Raw genomic sequence first — 23556 nt, 5'->3', positions numbered from 1 at the left:
ATTCTCCATTCATCTGATCTCTTACACTAAATCTGTTAAAGTCCTCTGAGTCTGTGTTCTGAGTTTGGGTCGAGCAACTGTACCTGACCTGTTGTCATAAGTCAAGTTATTACATGGTGGAGCTCTTCATGCCGGTTCAGATTGCCTTTCTTGGTAAACTTGGAACCCAGAACCAGCAATTAAAAGGTCTCGCAACCAAATGTGTTTGCCAGATCTCGCACATCAGATATTAAGGGACTCCTGAAGCTTAATCCTACCTTCGGCGTACTAGTGATGGGTCGTTCGCGACCGAGTCAATTCGAATTAACATCTTTAACAAGAACGAACCAAACTGATTCTTCTCTCTCGTTCGTTCCCATACTCGATTCCTCCCAGACCCACTAGTCGCTGACTTGCTGTTCGTTCAATGACTGTGAGTGGTGTTGGGAAAAATAGTCTGCCTAGTTACTTGAACAGATAAACTGAGACGGAGAGGAGGTAAAATTGTCGGCACGAGGGCCTCGGATTTATTTAGTAAGGTGAAAAAGGTTATACTGAGCTATAGAGCGTAAGAGATCGATCGAGCGAAAATGTCTAAGTCCCTAACAGCGCTGAGGTCTTCCGGAGCTTCGCCTCTGTAGAGGTTCTGCTTCAAATGAGCGTAATGTCCTTCTGGTTGTATCAGTCTTATGTGTTTTCTTCTAGCGAATTGTGTGTGGCGAGTTGTGTGTGTCAAGGCTGGTGTGGAGGTTTCTCGAGAGCACCTGCCTGGCCTTGAGCACCCCGGGCTGTGGCCGAGTGTTATCAGCAGATAGATTCGAATGAGTGTGTGCATTGTGTGAGCATCTGACGGCCCTTATCGTTGGGACATGTGGTCTTCACCGTGGGCCTTAACGTGTGCCTATATCTGTACTGTATATGGGGTGTGTTTGTTAGGTTATTTTGGCCATCAGTGGTGAAGAGGGAAGGAGGCTTAGTGACTTCCACGATCGTTTGAGAATGAGAACGAGGGAGGAGCTGAGTCTGACTGACTCAGCTGAGAACCGTGCATACCATTATTAGATTCACCGCTACCGGAAACTCGACTAAACGAACGAACGATTCCGAACGATTCTTCTTGGCGAACTGAATCAAGGAAAATAATCATTGAATGCATCACTACGGTGTACTAGTAGACTACTGGTAGGCCATGTGCGAAGAATGTATTTTTATGTGCGTTTATAAATAAAATAAATTAGGTAGTAACAGTTATGCAGTAACAGTTATGTACGTAAGGTTAACAAAGATTGATAAGGAGTTCTCATAGAATACCATAGGTCTTAGGATGCCCATTTGTTTTAGCTATGTGAGAAAGATCGAAGGAGGAGTTGCCAGCAGTATAGAGCTCGTAAGTCCACCCCTTCCGGGAGACCCCCATGGGACCTCTGGGCTAGGAAAATTAGAATGGGTTTCAATGGAGAGAAAGTAATTATGTTGTTGTTGTTAGGTTTTATGTGAGGCCGCTTTGTGAACTACAGCCCCTCGCTGCTCTCGACGCGAATGATATGCATCACCACCACTCTGGTACAGACATTGCGATCTCTCTGCTCCACGTCACCGTTTTTTTTCCAAGGGGAGGATAACAGCATCGAAAGAGGTAAAAACCATTATAAGGCGGGGCATGTGTAGATTTTCAGTTATGCCTATGGGGAGATTGTCGGTCTTGTCCACGCCAGTCGCAGGGAGCGTGACGTCACATACGAGACGTGTAGTCTTTCTCATTGTGTTTTCTCTACAGCCTTTAACTGAACAATTGCACAATAAACGGTCAAACTCTTTAAGTGAAAAATTATTATTTGGACCCACACAAAACGTGGATATGTGTAATCCAAGGCATTTAATGACTGGGATCAGAAAATAATACATTTCTTTCCATTGACTCCCATTCTAATTTTCCTCGCCCAGAGGTCCCATGAGGGGCCTCCCGGAAGGGGCAGACTTTGGTATTGGTGATCATGTGGCTTTCAGACCAAGCCCCCAGGAACCGTGCATACTTCCGCAATCCACCAGTGCTCAGCGGCCAAGCCTGGTATTGCAGCTGTTTAAGCGGGCTGTGGACAGGGGTCTCTCGATTCAAGGGACCCAGAAGTAGATATCTCTGTTCACTCCAATACAAGTGGGGAACAGGAATGTGTCTCCGCAAAAAATAACTGGATATCAATCAAAAGCTCATAATTATCTTTATTCCATGTTCTAAAAAAATGTAAGTTTTCTCTTTTCAAAACGCCACCTCAAGCGTTTTATGTTATTATTTGTTACTGGAGAAAGAGGGGTGGGCAGCTGAAAGGAGTCATAGTGAAACAAATGTTGTTTCGGCCCAACATTCGAGAGGGCCTAGTGCACGACTCCGTTAACTTCTCGTGTCCGAGGTTTTTCCTTTTACTTAACATGGATGACGTTGATGGTTTTCGGTGATGTGGTGACTTTTTATCACCGAAAGTGTTTTAGTGATAAAGGGATTTTTAGACTGGTTCAGCTGCTGCTCAATGACTCACGTTCCTCTGCTTGCGATCATTGCGGTTCACCATTTATTCAAAAGATCCAAAGAACGGGTGCATTACGGTATCATTTTTAAATGTTGTTAATCGTCTAATAAACATTTCAGTTGTGTTAGTATTTCATTTTTCATTTGCTTGTTTAGCTATGTATGACAGTTAACAATGTTGGTGTAGGCCTATTGCAAATATTTATGTGGGTAGGCTACTCCAACCTCGTTGCTGATCGATATGTAACCATTTATTTGCATATAAATTATTGATTGCATTTTTCGTAAATAGTTGGACGGAATCTGTTTCTTAAGCAATTGAACTGTATTGTTTTCTAGGCCAACATACAATTACTATGTTGTTGGTATTATATGCTATATGTAACAATCTTTCATATTTATGAAGTTAACTTATACTTCCATGGTCGGTAAACAATGCGACTGCGATCGCTCAGACCTCTCGCTTATGACGCTGCAATGCTAAAAAACAAGACTTTCTGCATCCGGTACGTCATGAACTAGGGCGCGGCTAGGCTCCTGTGATGCGGAAGCATATTTGATGGGTTTTTTTTTAGTTTTTTTTTAAGTCAAGTATTTAATGAATGACCTTGAAAGTATTGGCTTACAAAAGTAAAATAAGTTATCAAAGTGGCACATAGAAATACAATCATTTTACATTCCTCAACATTGCAGAAACAATGTATTTTCATACACGAATGAAATACAAAATCAGCTGAAAATACAACGTCATGGTATTTGTTCAGATTGTAGGATCAAGAGCTTTCATAACCTTTACAACAATGCAAAGGAAGTGCAGTCAAACAAACTTGGAGTTGTTGCAGTTGAGGGGCAATGTTCGCCCTCCCAATGGCCGCAAATTCCGTCTCAATGTGTCCCACCAGTCGATACCCGCGCAGTGCTGTCTGCCGTGCGGCCGTCAGGGTGGAAGAGGAGGCAGGGGGAGCAGAACACTGCGTTAGCTTCTTCACAGCCTGCTAGACAGCTTTTTCTCTCGTACCAATTTGTTAGGGTTAGGGTTAGGGTTATCCTCGGGCGTATGACTTCCTCCCCTTTGAAGAAACCTGTTTAATCTTATTTGGTCTTGGAGGTCCTGATTGTTTTAATGCCAATTTGTCTGAATTTGTTTGCCAACTAAAAGGAACTTCTTTCAAAGACAACGGAATTGCACTGTACAGTCGAAATCTGGAAACAAAATATCAGAAATAAACAGTATGTCTAATGACTTGCTTGACAATAACAATCATATTTTAAAAGTTAAACCAATATATAGAATAATAATAATCATAATCATATTTTAGCATATTTGATGTTGCCCTGCGCCATTGAGCAGTTTACTTAGGAATGAATGGGCGCCATTTTGGAATCCGGTGTCCATTCTATATGTCCATGTTTCAGACTGGCGTGGAGGGGGCGCCGGCTAACTCTCGGACTGTCGGGCCTTTAACGTTTTGTCTTTGTTCCGCAGAACCTATTAATGCATTGTGTAATCTTTTCAACAGCAAAGAATAAATTCCCTTAAACTTCTCTCAAATCTGGGGAATGGTGGTCTGTGTGTCGTCTTCTTCCTCCTCTTTTTCTTTGTTTAGTTTTGTTGATATTTGCAATCAATGACGTTGCATTACCGCCCGTTACGTTATCTACTTAGATATTGCTATCCCCCAAAACCTATATTCTCACCGCGTATCATATCAACGTTTGCACCAATATCTCGCAGCTCCAACTCTGGTTCTAGATACTAGTTCTAGTTCTCATCCTGGGTCTGTTTTGGTTGTGTGTTGATTAAACACATTTTAATTCCCCCTTTCCATCGTTAGTTCAGTGAAAAGTAGATTTGGATTGAATTCCCTGCTGCTCGCTCTGTACCGCTCCCACTGGTTCGTGAACATAGGAACTACTTATCCCCTTGTAGTTTCCTTCCGGACTCATAACAGAGTGACACACACAGTGAGAAGAGGGAAAACAATGCCGCCGGCCGCCAAGGTACTGCTTTCTCTCTCTATCTAGATCTGTGTTGTGCGTTGGCGGCATTTGTGAGGATGTTTCAGAGGACTTCCTTGGGCCGTTGTCCGGACACTCGGACAGTGTCTCCGAGTCCGTTTGAAGGATTTTATTCAGCTCTGGGCTGTTAGGACTGTTGGTGTTTTGCCCCCCTCCCCCCAGTATTAACTAAACCACACAATATGGTGCTTCTAATCCTACCTCTGTGGGATGTTTTCAATGAAGTTGAATACAATCTTTTTAATGAAGTTATTAAAACTAGTTATTTTTGTTGGTCTGTAGTCAGCGTTAATCCTGTGCATGGACGTGGGGTCTTCCATGTCCAGCTCCGACCAGGAACCTCCCTTCGAGCAGGCCAAGAATGTCGTTCAGAAGTTCGTTCAGCGTCAGGTAATATACCCGGTCGAACCACACCAAGCAGTGAGTAGAGACCAGGTCAGAGTCCAACCCACAAGCTGTTTGTACCATTCATTAACATGCAAGCATCCTATGTTATCACAGGTGTTTGCAGAGAATAAGGATGAGTTGGGATTGGTGTTATTCGGCACAGACAGAACAGACAACCAACTGGACCATGATGGCCAGTACCAGAACATCACCGTCCACCGCAAGTTAATGATTCCAGACTTTAAGCTTCTGGAGGAAATTGAGCATCAGATCCATCCTCAAAGCCAACAGGCTGATTGTATCTTTTCCCAAACAATAATTCAATAGGGCCTGAGAACTGTTTTAGCAGTTATCTAATTAATTGTAATAGCAATATGAAATGTAGTACAATGTACCTTTTAAACACAGTATTTTTGCAATGTTCAGGTGTATCCCAGGCTATCGCTGTATCAAACAGTGCTTAAGTTCACTGTGGATCCATCATTGATGATTTGCTCCATAACTGCTGTTTATCAGGGCTGGACGCTCTTGTCGTCTCCATGGATCTCATTCAAAAAGAATTACCGTAAGACTGTTGGCACACTCCTCTTGTGTTATAGTCCATGAGTCACTAAGAAACGCAACATTTTTTCAGACAAAACTATTGAAATCGTATTCACTGCAACACTACCTCTTCTTCAGAACATGAACGTTTGAGATTGATTATAGTGGGAAGAAAATATTAATTTATTTAAACGTAGTACTTCATTCTACGTTATGTGGGCCACCCATCTTTCTGCCTTGTCTTTCAGACTGAAGAAGTACGAGCGTCTCAGCATCGCCATCCTCACTGACCTCAACACCCAGGCCAACCCAGAGCAGCTGGACGTCATCATCAGCAACCTCACCGGCGCTGGCATCACACTGCAGTTCTTGTAGGATGGAAACCTTGAAAGATTGAACCCCTCGCCCTCTCCCTCGCCCTTGCCCTCGCCCCTCCCCCTCTCCTTCCCCCTCCTGTCTAATGTTGCTTACTCTTCTCTCCAAACTCTTTCAGCTTACCGTTCCAGGTCCTGGAGGAGGAGGAGGAGGAGGAGGAGGAAGAAGGAGATGAGGGTGGAGGAGACGGGGTGAGTGGGGGCGCAGGCCGGTCGGGGGGTGGGAAGGGCCTGTCCGCGGAGCAGCAGAAGGGCCTGGAGATCCTGAAGGAGGTGATGTTCACCCTGGACGAGGAGGACGGCTTGGACCAGGTCTACACGTTCAGGTTGGTGATCCTGCCGAGGTCAGCTGCAGAGCACTGTGTCAACGCGAAGGTCAGGGGTTCGATTCCCCGCTGGGGTCACCCATACTAAGAATGTAAGCACTCACACATTGTAAGAGGCTTTGGAAAAGGATAGTTATGATATAGCACTATATGATATCACACACACACACGAGCCATGTGTGTGTGAGCCGGAGGCAGAGCGGGAGAGAGATAAGCAGAGTTACGAAATAGCATGCGGCAGTCGCGGTTCGAAACTGCTGTTATTTGGATAAAATATGCTGTACTTTCAATGCAAATTAAACTATATCGATGTTGACGACAGCGTCTTGTTCCATATCTCATTTGAAAAAATATTGATATATTTCAAATATCGATATATCGCCCCGCCCTACCGTGTATATAAGGCGGCGCACAGCGTCGCTCATCCTCCACGCTATTATTTCAGCATTTGGAGGGTACAGCTGTGGGAAACTAGATGGCTACGCCTACAATCATAGAACTAGAGTTATAATATCAAAACTATCGTTCTATCTCATGTAGGCTACGCCTTCTAGGCTTCGCCTTATTGGCTAAGGCAAAGCAGCTAGCGGAGCCCAATCAATGTACTCCTGCTGGACCCCAGTCAAAAAAACCGCACAAAAAGTCACAGGGCACATCAGACTCAAAAAAGCAGAGGATGTGCAAAACACAACAGCTTAATAAAAAACGAATACCTCTTAGATCAAGCAAGGTGACGATCAATAGAAAAAAATGAGTCTGTAAAAACTCTGGCTCAATCCGTGTTTCATGGAATCCATTAAAAGGAAAAGAAAAAACTGAGCAATACCCTTTCCATTAGGTCTGCTACCACTGGGGGCGGGGCTATGGAGTCCAACTCGCCAATAAGCAACTTCTCTCGTCCGTTTCTCATTTGAAAAACAGCAGGAGGGATATACTGGCAGACGAATCCAACTCGTCAACTAGCGAGCCAATAGGAACCTCTCTAGTCCGTTTGATACTTGAAAAAACGGAGGGAGAGATATACTGGTAGTCAAGTCCAACTCGCCAACCGGCGAGAGGATATTAACGATGCTGGTATAAACCGTAACTCTCAAGCAAAAAGAGGCTTAAAAGAACATGCCTATATTCTTAAGCCGTAGAAGGGGCCCCGGACTCCAATACAGAGTGGCCGAATGAGCCCCTGGACATGACTAACATGTAAAACGGACAAGGCGCCGGAGGAAGACCTAGACGCCGCTGCACAGATGTCTTCCACCGAAACGCCTCTGAGTAGAGCCATCGAAGCGGCCACGCCACGTGTCGAATGAGCTTTAACGCCCAATGGTGGCGCTAAGCCCCGCCGAGAGTAGGCTTAGCAAACACCCTCACATATCCAGTGAGAAAACCCCTGTTTAGAGAGAGCGCGGCCCCTGCTAGCGTTGCTATAACACACAAACAACTGTTGGGTGGAGCGGAATGCGGCCGAGCGTTTTCACGTACATAGCCAGCGCTCGCACCGGGCACAGGAGATGCAGCTCTGCCTCCGCCTCAATAGAATGAGGCGGAGGATGAAAAGCCTTATGCACAATATCCCTCGACCAAAAATAACTTTTAATGTTCTTTGAGAGGAACTCAGGATTAGGTCTGAGCAGCGCAAAGGAGCTGTCCTTGTTAAGCAACAAGCAGCTCAGGCTGACAAACAGCGGTCAACTCACTGGCCCGCTTGGCAGAAACCAAAGCCAAAGGAGCACCATCTTAAAGCACAGGGCATCCAAAGGGGCCTGAGACACAGGCTCGAAAGGGTCTCTGGACAACCCACGCAACATGGTTGGGAGATCCCAGCATGTTGTAAGCACATGCGAAACAGGCCTAACACGTCTATCCCCATGCAAGAATCTCTTGACCAGTGGATGGCTGTAGACCGGTCTACCATCACAGCCTGCATGGCCAGCCGAAACGGCTGCCGCATGGACCTTGATAGTGGAGAAGGCCAAACCTTTCTCCAATATGTATTGCAGAAGCGTAAGCACGCTTCCCACCTCGCATAGAGATGGGACAGCGTGGTTCCTGTCACACCACTTAGATAAAGCGCACCACTTCGCTGCATAGAGGGAACAAGTAGAAGGTGCACGAGCACTCTGGATAGTGTTGATAACCGCTTCAGGCAAACCTTTGCCCTGCAGGATCAACCTCTCAGGAGCCAATCCAACAGCCATCCCGATAGATCGGGCGGGTGGTGCACTGTCCCGTTGGTTTGTGAAATTGCATCTGATCTGAACGGTACCGGCCACGGCGCCGTCCTTGAGAGCGCCGCTAGCTCTGGAAATCACAGAGCTGAGCGGTTCTCCGGAGTTACTATAATGAGGGACAATCTCTCCTGTCTGACCCGTTCCAGAAGAGAATGGATCAGCTGGAGCGGGGGGAACGCATACAAGAGAGCCCACAGCCAAGGTGTCTGTGCCAACGGGGGAAGATCTCGATATGGAAGTAAATCTTTGTCATCGGATTTGAAAAAAAAAATCAAGCACTGAATATTGATGCATTGAAATAATGTATCTGGATTTTTCACCTCTGAATTTAACTATTACAATTTTCAACAAATCATTTACACCTTTATTTTTTCAATGTTAAAAAATTCAAAATCAAATATTCAACGTTAAAAAATTAAACTTAAATATTTTCAATGCCCCCAAGTTCAACATGCCAGAGTCCGCTGCAAAATTCAATGTATGTTAACATCCGGGGACTCAAGGAAGAGCAATCGATCCTAGATGCTAGATCGTGGTCAAGCAAGGAGAGCGGGAATAAGAGCGTCACTCCCTGGGTCTTTCTTTCTTGATGAAAAGTTAATTCTAAACAGCATTTTACATAGTAGTCTATAATAGGAAATGCTCAAAGGTAAATCAACGTCATTAAACACTGACTGTAGCTTTTTATGGGGAGAGAAGCAACGGTGGTGGACCTTACTAATGCCCTATCCATTGTATCGTCTGTAAAATGCTAATCAAATACCTTATGTTTTTGTTATAATGCACACCGTTTTGTTTTTTTCAGTATGAAATAAACGATTAAGTAATGCCTGTATGTGAAGTGTGCATCTGATTGCAGTGACTTGGCTGGATTTGCATGCAGCGTAAGGTTAATTGAAGTGGCTTAAGGACCCCAATTTATTAGGGCACCAATTTGGGGCGATCCAAGGTCCCTTTGCCAATGATCTGAAGCCCGCTGCCCACTGTGGAAAGAGAGAGCAGAGCCAACAGTATTGCGCACTGAGTGGCAACTGAAGCGGCATCAGCCTGTAGTTCCAGTGGAAGCACGGCGTGCCTCGGGAAGAAGCGCCCGACAGCAACCTGCTTTTAATTTGTCCTTGTCATATCTGTATCATGCCACTTGGTGCAGAATTCTGTTGGCTCTTTGCACTCGTTATTCCACCACAGAGGCATATCAACCGTTTGCTCCAGCCACTTAAAGTGCGCTCGGTGTTACAAAACGAATGACCCCAATCCAGGTGATCGATGTCGTTAAAAACGTTTCGTTTTAAGCTTGTGCATGTTTCCACACGAGAACGACTTAATGCCGGTGCCAAGTGCCCCCTGGGGTCACACTTTTTGGTGGGTCGCAGAATTCTGTGTTAAAGAGAAAAATAAAGGTGAAAATGATTTGTTGAAAATGTAAAGAGTTAAATTCAGAGGCAAAAAATCCAGATACGTTATTTCAATACATAAATATTCATTGCTAAAAATTCAGTGGCTTTTTTTTCCATATCCCGAGGGTTAAGAGAGAACCACCACCTTCAGTGTTTGGTCTATCTGGACGCGAACAGGTCACCTGAGCCATCCCGAACCTCTGCCTGATCAGTCTGACAATGTCGGGATGTAACCGCCACTCGTCTCGGCGGGGCCGCCGCGAGACATGAGGTCAGCACCGAAGTTCTGGTCGCCCACGATATGAAGGCCCTTAGACTGAGCAGATACTGATGAGCCCAAAGCCAAAGCTCGACCGCCTTTCGGTGGAGAGCAGAGGAGCGCACTCCCCCCTGTTTGTTTATGTACGCCGCAGCCGTCACACTGTCTGTCCTGATCAGAACGTGGCGGCCACGTACCAGGTGAAAGAAATGCAACTTTCCTCACAGCGGCGAGTTCCAACACCTTTATGTGTGCTGTGGAGGGTGTAAGCCACTCGCCTCTGACTGAGTGAGAGAGGCTCATTCCTCCCCAACCCGTCAACGAGGCGTCCGTGAAGACCACTACGTAGGACGTCACTCTGCCCAAGGGAACACTCCTGAGAAAGGCAGGGGGGGTTTCCCCAATAGTCAAGGTCGGGTGACACTGAACGGGGTACGAGGAGCACCAAGAGCTTGTGTCACCTGGGGTCCACCCGTTAGCGAGCAAACCACCGCTGGAGTCTGTGCATAAAGAGCAGACCAGGGGAACCAGGGGGTGGGCAGCTGCCATCAGCCCCAACAGGCACATGGACAGTGCGGTCACGTTTCTGCGAACGCGAAAGCGGGAGAGTGCCAAGAGGATGGCGTCTCGTAGAGTTGGAGAGAGCATCACTATCGTGGTGGCTGAGTCTAGGCAAAGCCCCAAGTAGAAGTATCTGCCGGCTGGGGAGCGGGGAGCTCTTTTCCCAGTTGATGGCAAAACCCAGGAAATAGAGATGGCTTATCACCGTCATGTTGACCCTTCTCGCAGCTTCCTCTGAGTTGCTCAGAATAAGTAGGTCATCAAGGTAGAAGAGAACCCTCTTTAGGTAGAAGAGACGCCTGAGCGGCCCCAACGCCGTCTCCACACACTTTGAGAAGGTGCGCGGGGCCAGGGAGTAGCTGAATGGCAGGCACTGGTACTCGTACATCCCACCCATAAAGGCAATGCGGAGAAACCTCCTGTGCACCTGCCGAACAGGGACGTGGAAGTAAGCATCCTTGAGATCCAGGGATGTGAACCAGTCTCTCACACATCGGAACAGCGCTCTGATAGTGAGCAATCTGAATTTCCTCGTTAAACACGCGAAGATCCAGAATGGGTCTCTTCTCCCCTGACTTCTTGGAAACCAGGAAGTAGCGTGAGTAAAACCCTAGGTGTGACTTGTGGGGGGTAACGGTAGTGATGGCCCCCTTCTCCAAGAGGCGGGCCACCTCTGCTGCAGAGCCGGGCTTGCCACTGGGTCCCGTAGCCTGGTCTCCACCAAACCCATAAAGGGTAGGGGACGGTGCTTGAACTGTATGGGATGGCCCCATCTCAACGTCCAACCACGATGGTAGAAGGCACCGCTCTTGCCAACATGCATAGCGGTCGGAGAGAGGGCGAGCTGACAGCAGAGGAACGCTGTACAGGAATAACCTGTATTCCTCTGCCCCTACCCTCTCCACACTGTGTGTGAACCAAGGGGGGCATTCCATGAAAGAAAGGGGGCTCAGCGAGCATGGTAGACATTACAGAGTCAGTCGCTGTACAAACAGCGAGCTGTCTATGCGCCGCGCTTGTGCCCGCTGAACAGGTAGCGAGCCATCTAGCCGCTGCAGAAGCATGACTCTGAAACAGCATGGCCCTGAAAAGGGCCCAGCTCTAAGGGAACCGCTCGTCAATGGACCTAAAAAGGGCAGTTTTTCTGTTGCCTCTCCCACGTTGCTGCCACAAGGTTTCTCGGAAGAAGTCATTGTACTTTCTGTTGTTCCTAACTGTTGATCTGACAATGCTGAAAGAAAAGGGAGAATGAGCGGCGGTGTGTGCCGCCTTTTATACACGGTGCCGTGGGAAATGTGGGCGGTGCCCACTTTGATTGTTGCATAGCTGAAAATTTCAGTGCACGCGCACGGGACAAGCCCATAAGGCGAGACCTAGAGGCGTAGCCTACCTGAAATAGAACAGCGTCCACCAAATGACATACATTATATATTATGTTAATACCTAATATTTCTAAGTCTTAAATCATTTCTGGGCACTGACGATTAGTTGGTCACTTTGACTCTTTAGTTCACTTGTGGTGGTTGTTAATGTTGTGGAGAACTGGTGGAAAGCTGTTGTATTGAACAGGCACATCTGTATGTGTGCCCACCCTCTGCTGCAGCGGGGCCATAAAGAAGCTGTCCATGTTCAAGAATATTGAGAAGAGACCCATGGCGTGGCCCTGTCAGCTGACCATCGGCAGCACCGTGGCCATCCGCATCGTGGGGTTCAAGGCGGTAAGTACAGCCCTGCCCCCATCACTCATTCTGTAGTGGGCTATATATCCTGAATGGTCCCTGAAAGGAGGCATTCCTCCCACATATTGCTTCTCATCGGCCTTCTAAAACCTGCTAGACTGTGACTAACAGGGCTTCGATGGTACATGTCCACGAGGGCCAACCACGCCTCCCTCAAACCAGCGCTTTCTGTCTCCCCCTAACCAGCGCTGCCTCCCCCTAACCAGCGCTGCCTCCCCCTCACCAGCGCTGCCTCCCCCTAACCAGCGCTGCCTCCCCCTCACCAGCGCTGCCTCCCCCTCACCAGCGCTGCCTCCCCCTCACCAGCGCTGCCTCCCCCTCACCAGCGCTGCCTCCCCTTAACCAGAGCTGCCTCCCCCTAACCAGCGCTGCCTCCCCTTAACCCGCGCTGCCTCCCACTAACCAGAGCTGCCTCCCGCTAACCAGAGCTGCCTCCCGCTAACCAGAGCTGCCTCCCACTAACCAGAGCTGCCTCCCCTTAACCAGTGCTGTCTCCCACTAATCTGTGCTGTCTCCCACTAATCTGTGCTGTCTCTCACTAATCTGTGCTGCCTCCCCCTAACCACAGCTGCCTACCCCTATCCAGCGCTGTCTATGTCCGGGTCAGACCATGACAACGTATGGTTTGGGGTGCTTTTATATTCTTAAAGAGTGAGTTTTATGGTTTTAAACCTGGTAATAAGTCTTATATGATTGGTGGTTCCTCATGGTCCTCTGGTCTAGCAGCTGGTTCCCCTCCTCATGGTCCTCTGGCCTAGCAGATGGTTTCCTCATGGTCCTCTGGCCTAGCAGATGGTTTCCTCATGGTCCTCTGGTCTAGCAGATGGTTTCCTCATGGTCCTCTGGCCTAGCAGATGGTTTCCTCATGGTCCTCTGGTCTAGCAGATGGTTTCCTGGAGGCTGTCCCCCTCCTCATGGTCCTCCCTCCATGGTCCCTGACCTCCAGGTGACCGACGAGAGGCTGAAGAAGATGTGGACCACTGTGGATGCGCAGAGCGGCCAGCGGGAGGACGTGAAGAGAGAGACGGTGTACTGCCTAGACGACGACAACGAGACGGAGGTGCAGAAGGACGACACCATTCAGGGTGAGAGAGAGCGATTACCCCGCTGGAGTCTGCAGAGCAGACAGGAGATGTAGGATAAACAGCTATAGTGCTCAGCTAGATCGGGTTCTTCATTCTTGTGCCAAACAGTCACAAGTGGATTGTGCCGACAGTTCATGTTTATTCATTTAACGGGCCAATGTTTTCTTAGGTGAACTTCCAGCCAAACTCCCATTTACAAATGTGCGCCTAGAGAAATACCGTCAAAACGCCATGATGATGATCTTCCATTTTGAACGTTGTTTGTCATTTGAAACCCAACTGCTGTTTTACTTTCTTAAAAAAGGTATGATTAAGAAGTGTGTGTGTGTGTGTGTGTGTGTCTTTTACAGGTTTCCGTTATGGGAGTGACATTGTTCCCTTCTCCAAAGTGGACCAGGAGCAGATGAAATACAAGCATGACGGGAAGTGCTTCGCTGTTCTGGGCTTCGCCAAACAAAACACGGTACGGGGTTCTTATCAGCCGGGGGTCTGGGCGCAGCACAGCCGAGGGTCTGGGCGTGGCACAGCCGGGGGTTTGGGAGTGTCGCGTTGGGTCCCCTTACGACCTGCTGCTCAGCATCGTGTCAGGAGCATATAGGAGATACAGAATGATTATTGTGTCGAACAGTCACAAGTGGAATGTGAATACAGTTCATGTTTAGTAATTTAATGGGCCAATGTTTTCATTGGTCAACCACACTCCACCTTGATCCCAAATTGAAACTAGTGAGAAGATGCATAGTAAAGGAGAGGTGCGTAGTGTGCAGAGGGACTCAGGGTCGGTGTTACATGGGGTCTTATGCAGTATAACCACTAGTAAAGTGACCCGACGCTTGCGTTCCCGTGCTGCCCTTGTTTCTGAAGTGAATAACTGTACTGCTGTGAACTAATTTCTAACAGTTCAAATATACATTCTCTCACTCTGGCTGGGCAGGTCCACCGCCACCATTTCATGGGGAACCAGGCCATGAAGGTGTTTGCCCCCAAGGACGACGAGGTAGGACCTGAAAATCAGTCCATCTTCTCTATTCAAATAGCATTTGTTATGAGATATAACACATATGACTTTCTATTCAGTTTTTCTCCACCTAAACTGTAATGCTACATTGTGTGTGTGTGTGTGTGTGTGTGTGTGTGTGTGTGTGTGTGTGTGTAGCACGCGGGTGTGGCGCTGTCCTCCCTGATCCGCGCGCTAGACGAGCTCAAGATGGTGGCCATCGTGCGCTACGCCTACGACCGACGCTCCAACCCGCAGGTGGGGGCGGCATTCCCCTGCATCAAAAGGAAGTACGAGGTGAGCAGGACGCACTCTGACATACGCTCTGCCCCAAGAGGCATGACAACTGCAGGGCCCATGCCACCAGACTGCCAGGAACCTAGACGTTTAGGGGCAGATTTTGAAGAGAGCAGATCTAAAAACATAAAATAAGCGCTAAATACCAAAGGGATGTTCCACTACACAACGGTGAAACGTACGGTTCAATATAAATACATGTTAGGTTTCACCCCATTTCTGTTGTCACTTTAAACGTTAATTCTTATTCTGTTTCGATGCACTCTTACTATGCACTTCACCGTCATTCATTATAAATAATTCCCACATTGATGTTATGCTTTGACTGTTCTCTGTGGCTCAGGGTAACAGAGATGAGAAGATGTAGTGTTGAGTCCCAGCCTCAGTAACATCCGCCCCTCCTGCGCCTCCCCTAGTGTCTGGTCTACGTCCAGCTGCCCTTCATGGAAGACCTGCGCCAGTTCACATTCCCCTCCCTGGAGAACAAGAAGTCCAAGCCCTCGGGTAGGAGCGCTGAGCTTATGGCTGGTTCAGACTACACGATTCTCAGATATTCCTCCATGATTTAACATGTCACACTATACGATCACAGAGCCAGGAAATTGGGCCTTGTCTCGTCGGAAGACTGGCCACACTACAAGATTCACGTTTGCAAGATATTTAGAAAATCTAAGGTTTAGAACTGACATAAATGCTTTTTACATTTTTGTCAAAAAGGTTCCAGTAGTTTTTGTATCTCCTATATATATATATACACTCTCCTACTCAGCGTAGTGAAGTCAGTTGGTAAACACTGCACGTGAGCTCCAGCTGTTCGTGGGGTTCCCTCACGCAACAGGGGGCGCGCCGAGTTCCCTCATGTCAACAATGGATACGTCTTGCGATTTTCGTCGTGGGGTTTTCGAACGTCGCAGACGAAAACATTGCAGATCGCAAGCATGTCACATTACAAGACCTCGTCTCGTCGCCGACTTTTCAAAATCGTGTATGACTCGAAAATTTGTCTGCGACGAACGTGTGTGTGTGTGTCCAGAGAGCCAGCTGTCTGCGGTGGATACCCTGATTGACTCCATGATGCTGGTGAAGGAGGACGAGATGGGAGAAGAGGTGGACCTGTTCAAGGTTCACCACTTGCCCAACCCCTCCTTCCAGAGGCACTTCCAGGTACAGCAGCAGCTGCTACTGTTAGTAAACATCCCTACTGGAGGACTGGTGCTGTTAGAGGAGACATCCCTACTGGATGACTTGGAATAGATTCCATCTTACATCGTTTTACATTGTTATTGACGAAACAATTACACAATTTTCCAGAATCCCCATGTTTAGTTAGTAGTTTGCTCCACCAGTAACTCCCAATCCATTCTTTATGAGTTCTCCAAGTGGGTAGCATGTGGCTCAGGAGGTGGAGGGATTGCTTTAATTGCTTATAATGTTTGATCCTCTGAAGACCGTAAAGTAATGATCAGCAAAACAAGAAAGTTGGAAATAATAATATTACTTCAATTGGAAAAATTAAAAAATAATATTCTTTATCACCATTAAAATGCTCAGACTCAATAAGGAAGAGAATGGGTTATAAATGTATCCACCGTCCATCAGAGCAGAAAGGGAGCTTAACTTTTGCGTTACCCATATATATTGATATATACAATACATATATAGTTGGATATATGGGTACAGGTTCTGTTATAGAGTATAAAGCCTGGGAATCATTAGTCTTAATAGCCGCAATCTAAATTAGACTACGATAGCCTACCATGCTAGCAGACTATGCTACTTAACCTTGGCATGATGATTTACGAGCATTTATACTACAAAGGCAAAGAAAAATGTTAGATCCAAATAAGAAATAAGTTTGACAGTTTGCATTGTCCTGCCGTGCGCATTTAGTGATCTTTATAACATTTTGAGAATGAGGGGATTTTCAGAGCTTGCACCGTGTCTAGTCTGCTTCCTGCCAGTAGGCGGTGGGCTGGGGAACAGAGAGAGACAACATGCGCTTAACAACACCTTATGCTCCTCTGGTGTCGTAATATAACCCACTGCCATTACAAATATACAAACCTTGTATACTTGTGTATATATATATATATTGTATATTAAGTTTCATGTGGAAAGTAATCACCAGGAGCGCATTCATTTTTATGTATATAACCGATAACAGAAAGGATAAGGTTGCATCTTATTAAGCTCCAGTATTTATTAATAGTTTACTGGGTAGAACCGATGAAATCCATCCCTGGTAAAGCTGACCTGTAATCCTGCTGTCAAAACCAAAACTGACAGTAACTGGGATAATAAAGTCCTCTAAACCAACTGGTTTAATAAAGTCCTTTAAACCAGGATTAATAAAGGCCTTTAAAACATCTGGGATAAATAAAGTCCTTTTATACCAGCTGGATTAATAATGCCGTTTAGACCGGGATTAATAAAATCCCTTAAACCAGGATTAATAAAGTTCTTTAAACCAGCTGGAATAATAAAGTCCTTTAGACCGGGATTAATAAAATCCTCTAAACCAACTGGATTAATAAAATCCTTTAAACCAGTTTTAATAAAGTCCTTTAAAACAGGATTAATAAAGTCATTTAAACCAGGATTAATAAAGACCTTTAAACCAGGATTAATACATTTCTTTAAACCAGATGTATTAAAAAAATCCTTTAACCCAGATGGGATTAATAAAGACCTTTGTAGGTGCCCCCTGACTCCTGACATGATGCGTCTCTTTGTAGTGTCTGCACCACCGTGCGGTGCACCCTGACTCCCCACTGCCCTCCATCGAGCCCTGGCTGCAGGCAGCTCTCCAGCGCCCCCTAGCGGTGGCAGCGTGCTGCCAGGCGCCGCTGGAGGAGCTGAAGAAGAGCTTCCCCCTGAAGGAGGTGGAGAAGAAGAAGCAATTGAAGACCAGCTCCCAGATCTTTGGCAAAGGGTGAGTGTGAGTCTTCCAGGTCAGGCTGGGGGTCATGGTGGAGACCTCCCGGTCAGGCCGGGGGTCATGGGGTCATCTGACCATTTTAACAAGTTGTCTTGTAATTCAGGGATTGTTAACACTATGTGAAATGTGCTTTATTGATATATGTAAATTAATTACATTTTTTTACAGTGTATTTTAGGATAAGAATGAACGGCCCCTGATTGTACACGGTCCCTGACTTGTTTCCTGGTCCCTGACTTGTTTCCTGGTCCCTTGTTTCCTGGTCCCTGACGTGTTTCCCGGTCCCTGACTTGTTTTCCTGGTCTTGTTTCCTTGTCCCTGACTTGTTTTCCTGGTCTTGTTTCCTTGTCCCTGACTTGTTTACTGGTCCCTTGTTTCCTGGTCCCTCACTTCTTTCCTGGTCCCTTGTTTCCTTGTCCCTTGTTTTCCTGGTCTTGTTTCCTGGTCCCTGACTTTTTTCGATCCCTTGTTTCCTTGTCCCTGGTTTCCTGTTCCCTGACTTGTTCCCTCGACCCTGACTTGTTTCCTGGTCCCTGACTTGTTTCCTGGTCTCTTACTTGTTTCCTGGTCTCTGACTTGTTTCCTGGTCTCTGACTTGTTTCCTGGTCCCTGACTTGTTTCTTGGTCCCTTGTCTCCTTGTCCCTTGTATTCCTGGTCTTGTTTCCTGGTCCCTGACTTGTTTCAGTCCCTTGTCTCCTGGTCCCTGACTTGTTTCCTGGTCCCTTGTTTCCTTGTCCGTTGTTTCCTGGTCCCTGGTTTCCTGTTCCCTGACTTATTTCTTGGTCCCTGACTTGTTTCCTGGACCCTGACTTGTTTCCTGGTCCCTGACTTGTTTGCTGGTCCCTTGTCTCCTGGTCTCTTACTTGTTTCCTGGTCTCTGACTTGTTTCCTGGTCTCTGACTTGTTTCCTGGTCCCTGACTTGTTTCTTGGTCCATGACTTGTTCCCTTGTCCCTTGTTTCCTGGTCTCTGACTTGTTCCCTGGTCTCTGACTTGTTTCCTGTTCTCTGACTTGTTTCCTGCTCCCTAACTTGTTTCCTGCTCCCTTGTTTTTTTGGTTTCTGACTTGTTTCCTGGTCTCTGACTTGTTTCCTGATCCCTTGTCCCTGACTTGCTTCCTGGTCCCTGACTTGTTTCCTGGTCCCTTGTCTCCTTATCTCTTGTTTCCTGGTCCCTGGTTTCCTGGTCACTGACTTGTTTCGGTCCCTTGTCTCCTGGTCCTTGTTTCCTGTTCCCTTACTTGTATCCTGGTCCCTGACTTGTTTTCTGGTCCCTTGTTTCCTAGTCCCTGACTTGTTTCCTCATCCCTTGTTTCCTGGTCCCTGACTTGTTTCCTTGTCTCTGACTTGTTTCCTGGACCCTGACTTGTTTCCTGGTCCCTGACTTGTTTCGTGGTCCCTTGTTTTCTGGTCCCTTGTTTCCTGGTCCTTGACTTGCTTCCTGGTCCCTGACTTCTTTCCTTGTCCCTTGTTTCCTGGTCCCTGACTTGTTTCGGTCCCTTGTCTTCTGGTCCTTGTTTCCTGGTCCCTGACGTGTTTCCTGGTCCGTGACTTGTTTCTTGGTCCCTGACTTGTTTCTTGGTCTCTGACTTGTTTCCTGGTCCCTGACTTTGTTTCCTGGTCTATGAATTGTTCCCTGGGCCCGTATTACAGAAACTTCCTATCTTAAGTGCTAAGTTAAGATAGAAGAAGTGTAGGATTGAGGGAAGTTGAAGGATATTTTTGCATTTTTACAACACTATTTACATGGTTTGTAGTCAACATATAAGATCAATCGGGCGGCGAATTGCATTGCGTATCCGACATCCCGACAGAGAACTTCGAATGCTCGAGGGGTCTCCGTAGTTACAGAGTCGGATTACGGATTAAGCCTTTCAACAAACGTCGATCACCATTAGGCCTATGTATGTAATAAAACATGTAATAAAATAATAATAATACATGTAATAAAATAGCTGCCATCTCGCTAGTTAAGAGAGCTGATGGTTCATCCTAAAGTTAGGACAGTTTATTTTGGATTTTCTGACTTGTTCCTGACTTGTTCCTGGTCTTGTTTCCTGGTCCCTGACTTGTTTCCTGGTCTTGTTTCCTGGTCTCTGACTTGTTTCCTGGTCTTGTTTCCTGGTCTCTGACTTGTTTCCTGGTCTTGTTTCCTGGTCCCTGACTTGTTTCCTGGTCCCTGACTTGTTTCCTGGTCTTGCTTCCTTGTACCTCAGGCCAGAGGAGCCTGATGCCAAGCGGAGCCGGACGGACGAGAAGGACTTCAACCTGGCTGACATCTCAGAAGGAACCGTGACCTCGGTGAGAGCTAGGGGGCGCTAGAAGACCGGGTCTCATGAGGTCCTGGTCCTGTGGAGGGCAAGGGCGCTGGAGGACTAGGTCTCATGAGGTCCTGGTCCTGTGGAGGGCAAGGGCGCTGGAGGACTGGGTCTCATGAGGTCCTGATCCTGTGGAGGGCAAGGGCGCTGGAGGACTGGGTCTCATGAGGTCCTGGTCCTGTGGAGGGCTAGGGGGCGCTGGAGGACCGGGTCTCATGAGGTCCTGGTCCTGTGGAGGGAGGCACGCAACGAACGCTTTGAACCCCAGAAGACATTCAGGAGACACTTGAAACACTGATTCAGATGACCACAACATATAACACCAAGTACACATGTACACATATAATACCATGTACACAAATATTACCAAGTATATATATAATAACAAGTACACATATATTACCATGTACACATATATTAACATTTACACATTAACACATATATTACCAAGTACACATATATTACCAAGTACACATATATTACCATGTACACATATATTACCATGTACACATATTTTACCAAGTACGCATGTACACATATATTACCAAGTACACATGTATAAATATATATCTAAGTACATGTACACATATATCACCAAGTACACATATTTTACCAAGTACACATTTGCCTGATGAAGTCCTTGGCTGGGGGCCAGTTGAACCTTGTCCTGAGGGGTCGGTCCCGGCTGGGGGCCAGTTGAACCTTGTCCTGAGGGGTCGGTCCCGGCTGGGGGCCAGTTGAACCTTGTCCTCAGGGGTCGGTCCCGGCTGGGGGCCAGTTGAACCTTGTCCTCAGGGGTCGGTCCCGGCTGGGGGCCAGTTGAACCTTGTCCTCAGGGGTCGGTCCCGGCTGGGGGCCGCGGGGCAGAGCCTGTGAATCACGGCGTGGCTCTAGATGACTTCATGTTCCATGGGCCGCTTGTTTAAAGGAATGCACTCAGGACAACCTAAACAGCACTCTGAGTGCATCTCACTCCCTTCATGTCTCGCAGTCCAACCATAACAGGATGCTGGGGGGGCAGGGCCGATGTGGGCGGAGTGCCATGGGGTCATCTGGGATGGAGCCAGAAGTAGTGAGTGTTGCGCCTGTTGTAACGGACTGGGATGGGCTTCAGGCTGTTCACAGACACTCAGAAAACGGGATAGTGGGTTGAAATGCAATTTTTAGGGAGGTAGAAAACAAATAATTTAGGGCGCACCGGTGGTTCACCAGGTAGAGCGCGTACCATTAAGACCCTGGCCTTACCGCAGCGATCAGGGTTCAATTCCTGCCCGTCGTCTGCATGTCTTACCCTCTCCCTCCCATACCTTCCTTTTTTAATCTTTAATAAAAAAGATAAAACCTTCAAAAATAAATCGAAGAAAAGAAGAGATTTGGATGTTTGAATGTCAACTAAGTGGTCGTGGTCCTGTGTCCCCAGGTGGGCAGTGTGAACCCCGCCAGAGACTACCGCTGTCTGGTGAAGTTGAAGAGCCTCCCATTCGGAGAGGGTGAGCCGCTCCTCTCCACGTCTCCCTCACATTACCCAGCAGGCGGTTTAGCTGCATTCACTCTATCTCTGTGTCTCTGTTTCCCACCCAGCCTGCCAGCAGCTGACTCACCGGATAGAACAGTTGCTGGGCAACAAGAAAACAGCCTACTACATGAAGTGCATCACCTGCGTCCAGGCCTTCCGAGAGGAGTCGGTGAAGGTAAACAAACACTCAGTTTGATGGATGCTGGGTCTTAAGGCGGGGGGGGGAGGTTCACTTGTTTGGGCCGGGGGCCAACATGAATCAGTCTTAAGCAACAGACTGATTCATGTTGGCCCGAGAGTGGAATACAGCCAGCTGTCAGAGCATTCCTGAGGCCTCCATTTTGTTTTACACAACTCTTATTTGGGGTTAGTGTAACTGCTCACTGTATTCTTGTCATCTGTGCGTACACTTCCATTCAAAAGTTTGGGGTCACCCAGACAAATTCAAGTTCTCAGCTGTGCTAACATAATTGCACAAGGGTTTTCTAATCATCAATTAGCCTTTTAACATGATTAGCAATGTACCATTGGAAAACAGGAGTGATGGTTCCTGGAAATGGGCGTCTGTACACTTGTGTGTACAGAGGATGTAGGTATTCTACAAGAAATCTGCCGTTTCCAGCTAGAAGTCATTTACCACCTTAACAATGTCTAGAGTGTATTTCTGATTAATTTAATGTCATCTTCATTGAAACAAAACAACCTTCTCTTCAAAAAATATAGACATCATTAGTGTGTGTGTGCATTTACATGTGTTTCTGGATAATGGATGTGGTGTGTGTTCAGCTGGGGAACGCTGACCTGTACAACGGCTACTTCCAGTCGCTGAAGAGGAGCATTCCCTCCAGAGGTCTGGCCATCTTCTGGGACCTGCTGGTTCAAGGTGGGCTCCAAACCTGGGTGGGGGCCAGATCCCCTCCTTCCCCCCTGGACAGGATCTTTGGTTTAAAAAAGTAAATGTACTCTTCTTGGAATAACAGTAAGTTTTATTGTGTAGTGATCAATCTCTTAATTCATTATTTGACAGACGCCATCACTCTGATAAGCAAAGACGAGGTGGAAGGAAGCACTGTCTCCAAACAAGAAGCCCACCAGGTAATCACCCGTGGCCAGAACCCCTCTTGGCTGAAGAAGCCCTTTTGTTGTTCCTATGAGTGCAGTTCAGAGATTATGGATGCAGAGTCTTTCTCACATGCCGTTTGTTTGGGCCAGTTCCTGGTCGCCCAGGAGCTGAGGGAGGCTGCGGACGTGGCTCCTGCAGTGGAGGACCCCGGGGACGTGGATGACCTGGTAAGGGGCCCGGACAGACACCGCTCACACGCTACCAGCAGGGGCCGTAGAAAACCAACCTCCATGCTCGTATTTGACGAGATGGGTCATGTTACTACGCCTTGTGCAGACATTCATTCATTCATACATTCATTAATTCATTCATTCAGTGATGACCCCTAAGAGATGTGTTTCCTCTGTTCCCATGCAGCTGGACTTGATGTGAGAGCAGGACGAGGGCTGGGCCTTTTAAAGTGCCTCACGGAGGAATGCGGAGAAGCTGGATCTCCAGCCCCTCCCAGCCGTCCCCCCACCCAACCCTGAGACCCAGACAAGGCTTTAGAGGCTCGGAGTTAAGGCTCATTCCAAGCCACTGCACTACTAGTGCTGTTGGCGTTTGTTTGTATCTTTTTGATGTTGAAATGTCTGCTTGATCCTAATTCTGTTTGGTGTGGTTTCCTATTTCTCGAGGCATAAAGATTCTCAATGTTGAAGGTGTGGATTGAGTTGTATCTTTTAATGTTTCACCATTAAAACTTGTTAAGAACTCAAAACAGGAAAAGGGCGCAACTGGGGTCTAGCACATGGTTTATGGCGATCAGTTAAGCGTAAAAGTGAAATCGGTGCCTTAGGTGATTGGCGCTTAAAGTGTCTGCTGAAAGAAGGGCTCTAACAAAGAGATGTGCTTGCCGTTTGAAACCACTGGACCACTACAATAAAGATAAAAGAGACTTACTCATTCCCTGAGTGTATAGCAGGGCCCCTAGTGAGCACGTTTCCTCTCTACAATGCTAGATAAAC

General features: G+C 47.2%; 1 protein-coding gene across 2 annotated transcripts; it reads left to right on the top strand.

Moving 5' to 3' along the window:
- Nucleotides 1-1586: 1586 nt before the first annotated feature.
- LOC307072077 (X-ray repair cross-complementing protein 5-like) lies at nucleotides 1587-23385 on the top strand. Of its 2 annotated transcripts, none has more exons than XM_079731248.1 (21): nucleotides 1587-1615; nucleotides 4805-4912; nucleotides 5024-5207; nucleotides 5426-5474; nucleotides 5701-5823; nucleotides 5946-6152; nucleotides 12201-12315; nucleotides 13283-13421; nucleotides 13772-13884; nucleotides 14356-14418; nucleotides 14578-14715; nucleotides 15132-15219; nucleotides 15749-15879; nucleotides 17451-17647; nucleotides 19869-19953; nucleotides 21391-21460; nucleotides 21552-21661; nucleotides 22273-22369; nucleotides 22514-22581; nucleotides 22699-22776; nucleotides 22967-23385. In XM_079731248.1, exons 2-21 carry the CDS (start codon nucleotides 4823-4825, stop codon nucleotides 22979-22981), a joined length of 2160 nt encoding a protein of 719 aa, XP_079587374.1. In that variant the 5' UTR covers nucleotides 1587-1615; nucleotides 4805-4822; the 3' UTR covers nucleotides 22982-23385. The 2 variants fall into 2 exon arrangements, with proteins under 2 accessions (XP_079587374.1, XP_079587373.1); XM_079731247.1 differs by lacking the exon at nucleotides 1587-1615 and adding an exon at nucleotides 4469-4504.
- The last annotated feature ends 171 nt before the right edge of the window (nucleotides 23386-23556 follow it).

This window comes from Pollachius pollachius (genome assembly GCF_949987615.1).
Source record: "Pollachius pollachius genome assembly, chromosome: 3".
Taxonomy (NCBI): domain Eukaryota; kingdom Metazoa; phylum Chordata; class Actinopteri; order Gadiformes; family Gadidae; genus Pollachius; species Pollachius pollachius.
This window is presented reverse-complemented; position numbering and strand designations above follow the sequence as displayed.

Coding starts and splice junctions, on each gene's coding strand:
- LOC307072077 (XM_079731247.1), top strand. Junction 13,422..13,771: donor GAAGGACGACACCATTCAGG/GTGAGAGAGAGC, acceptor TGTCTTTTACAG/GTTTCCGTTATGGGAGTGAC. Junction 21,461..21,551: donor GAGCCTCCCATTCGGAGAGG/GTGAGCCGCTCC, acceptor TTTCCCACCCAG/CCTGCCAGCAGCTGACTCAC.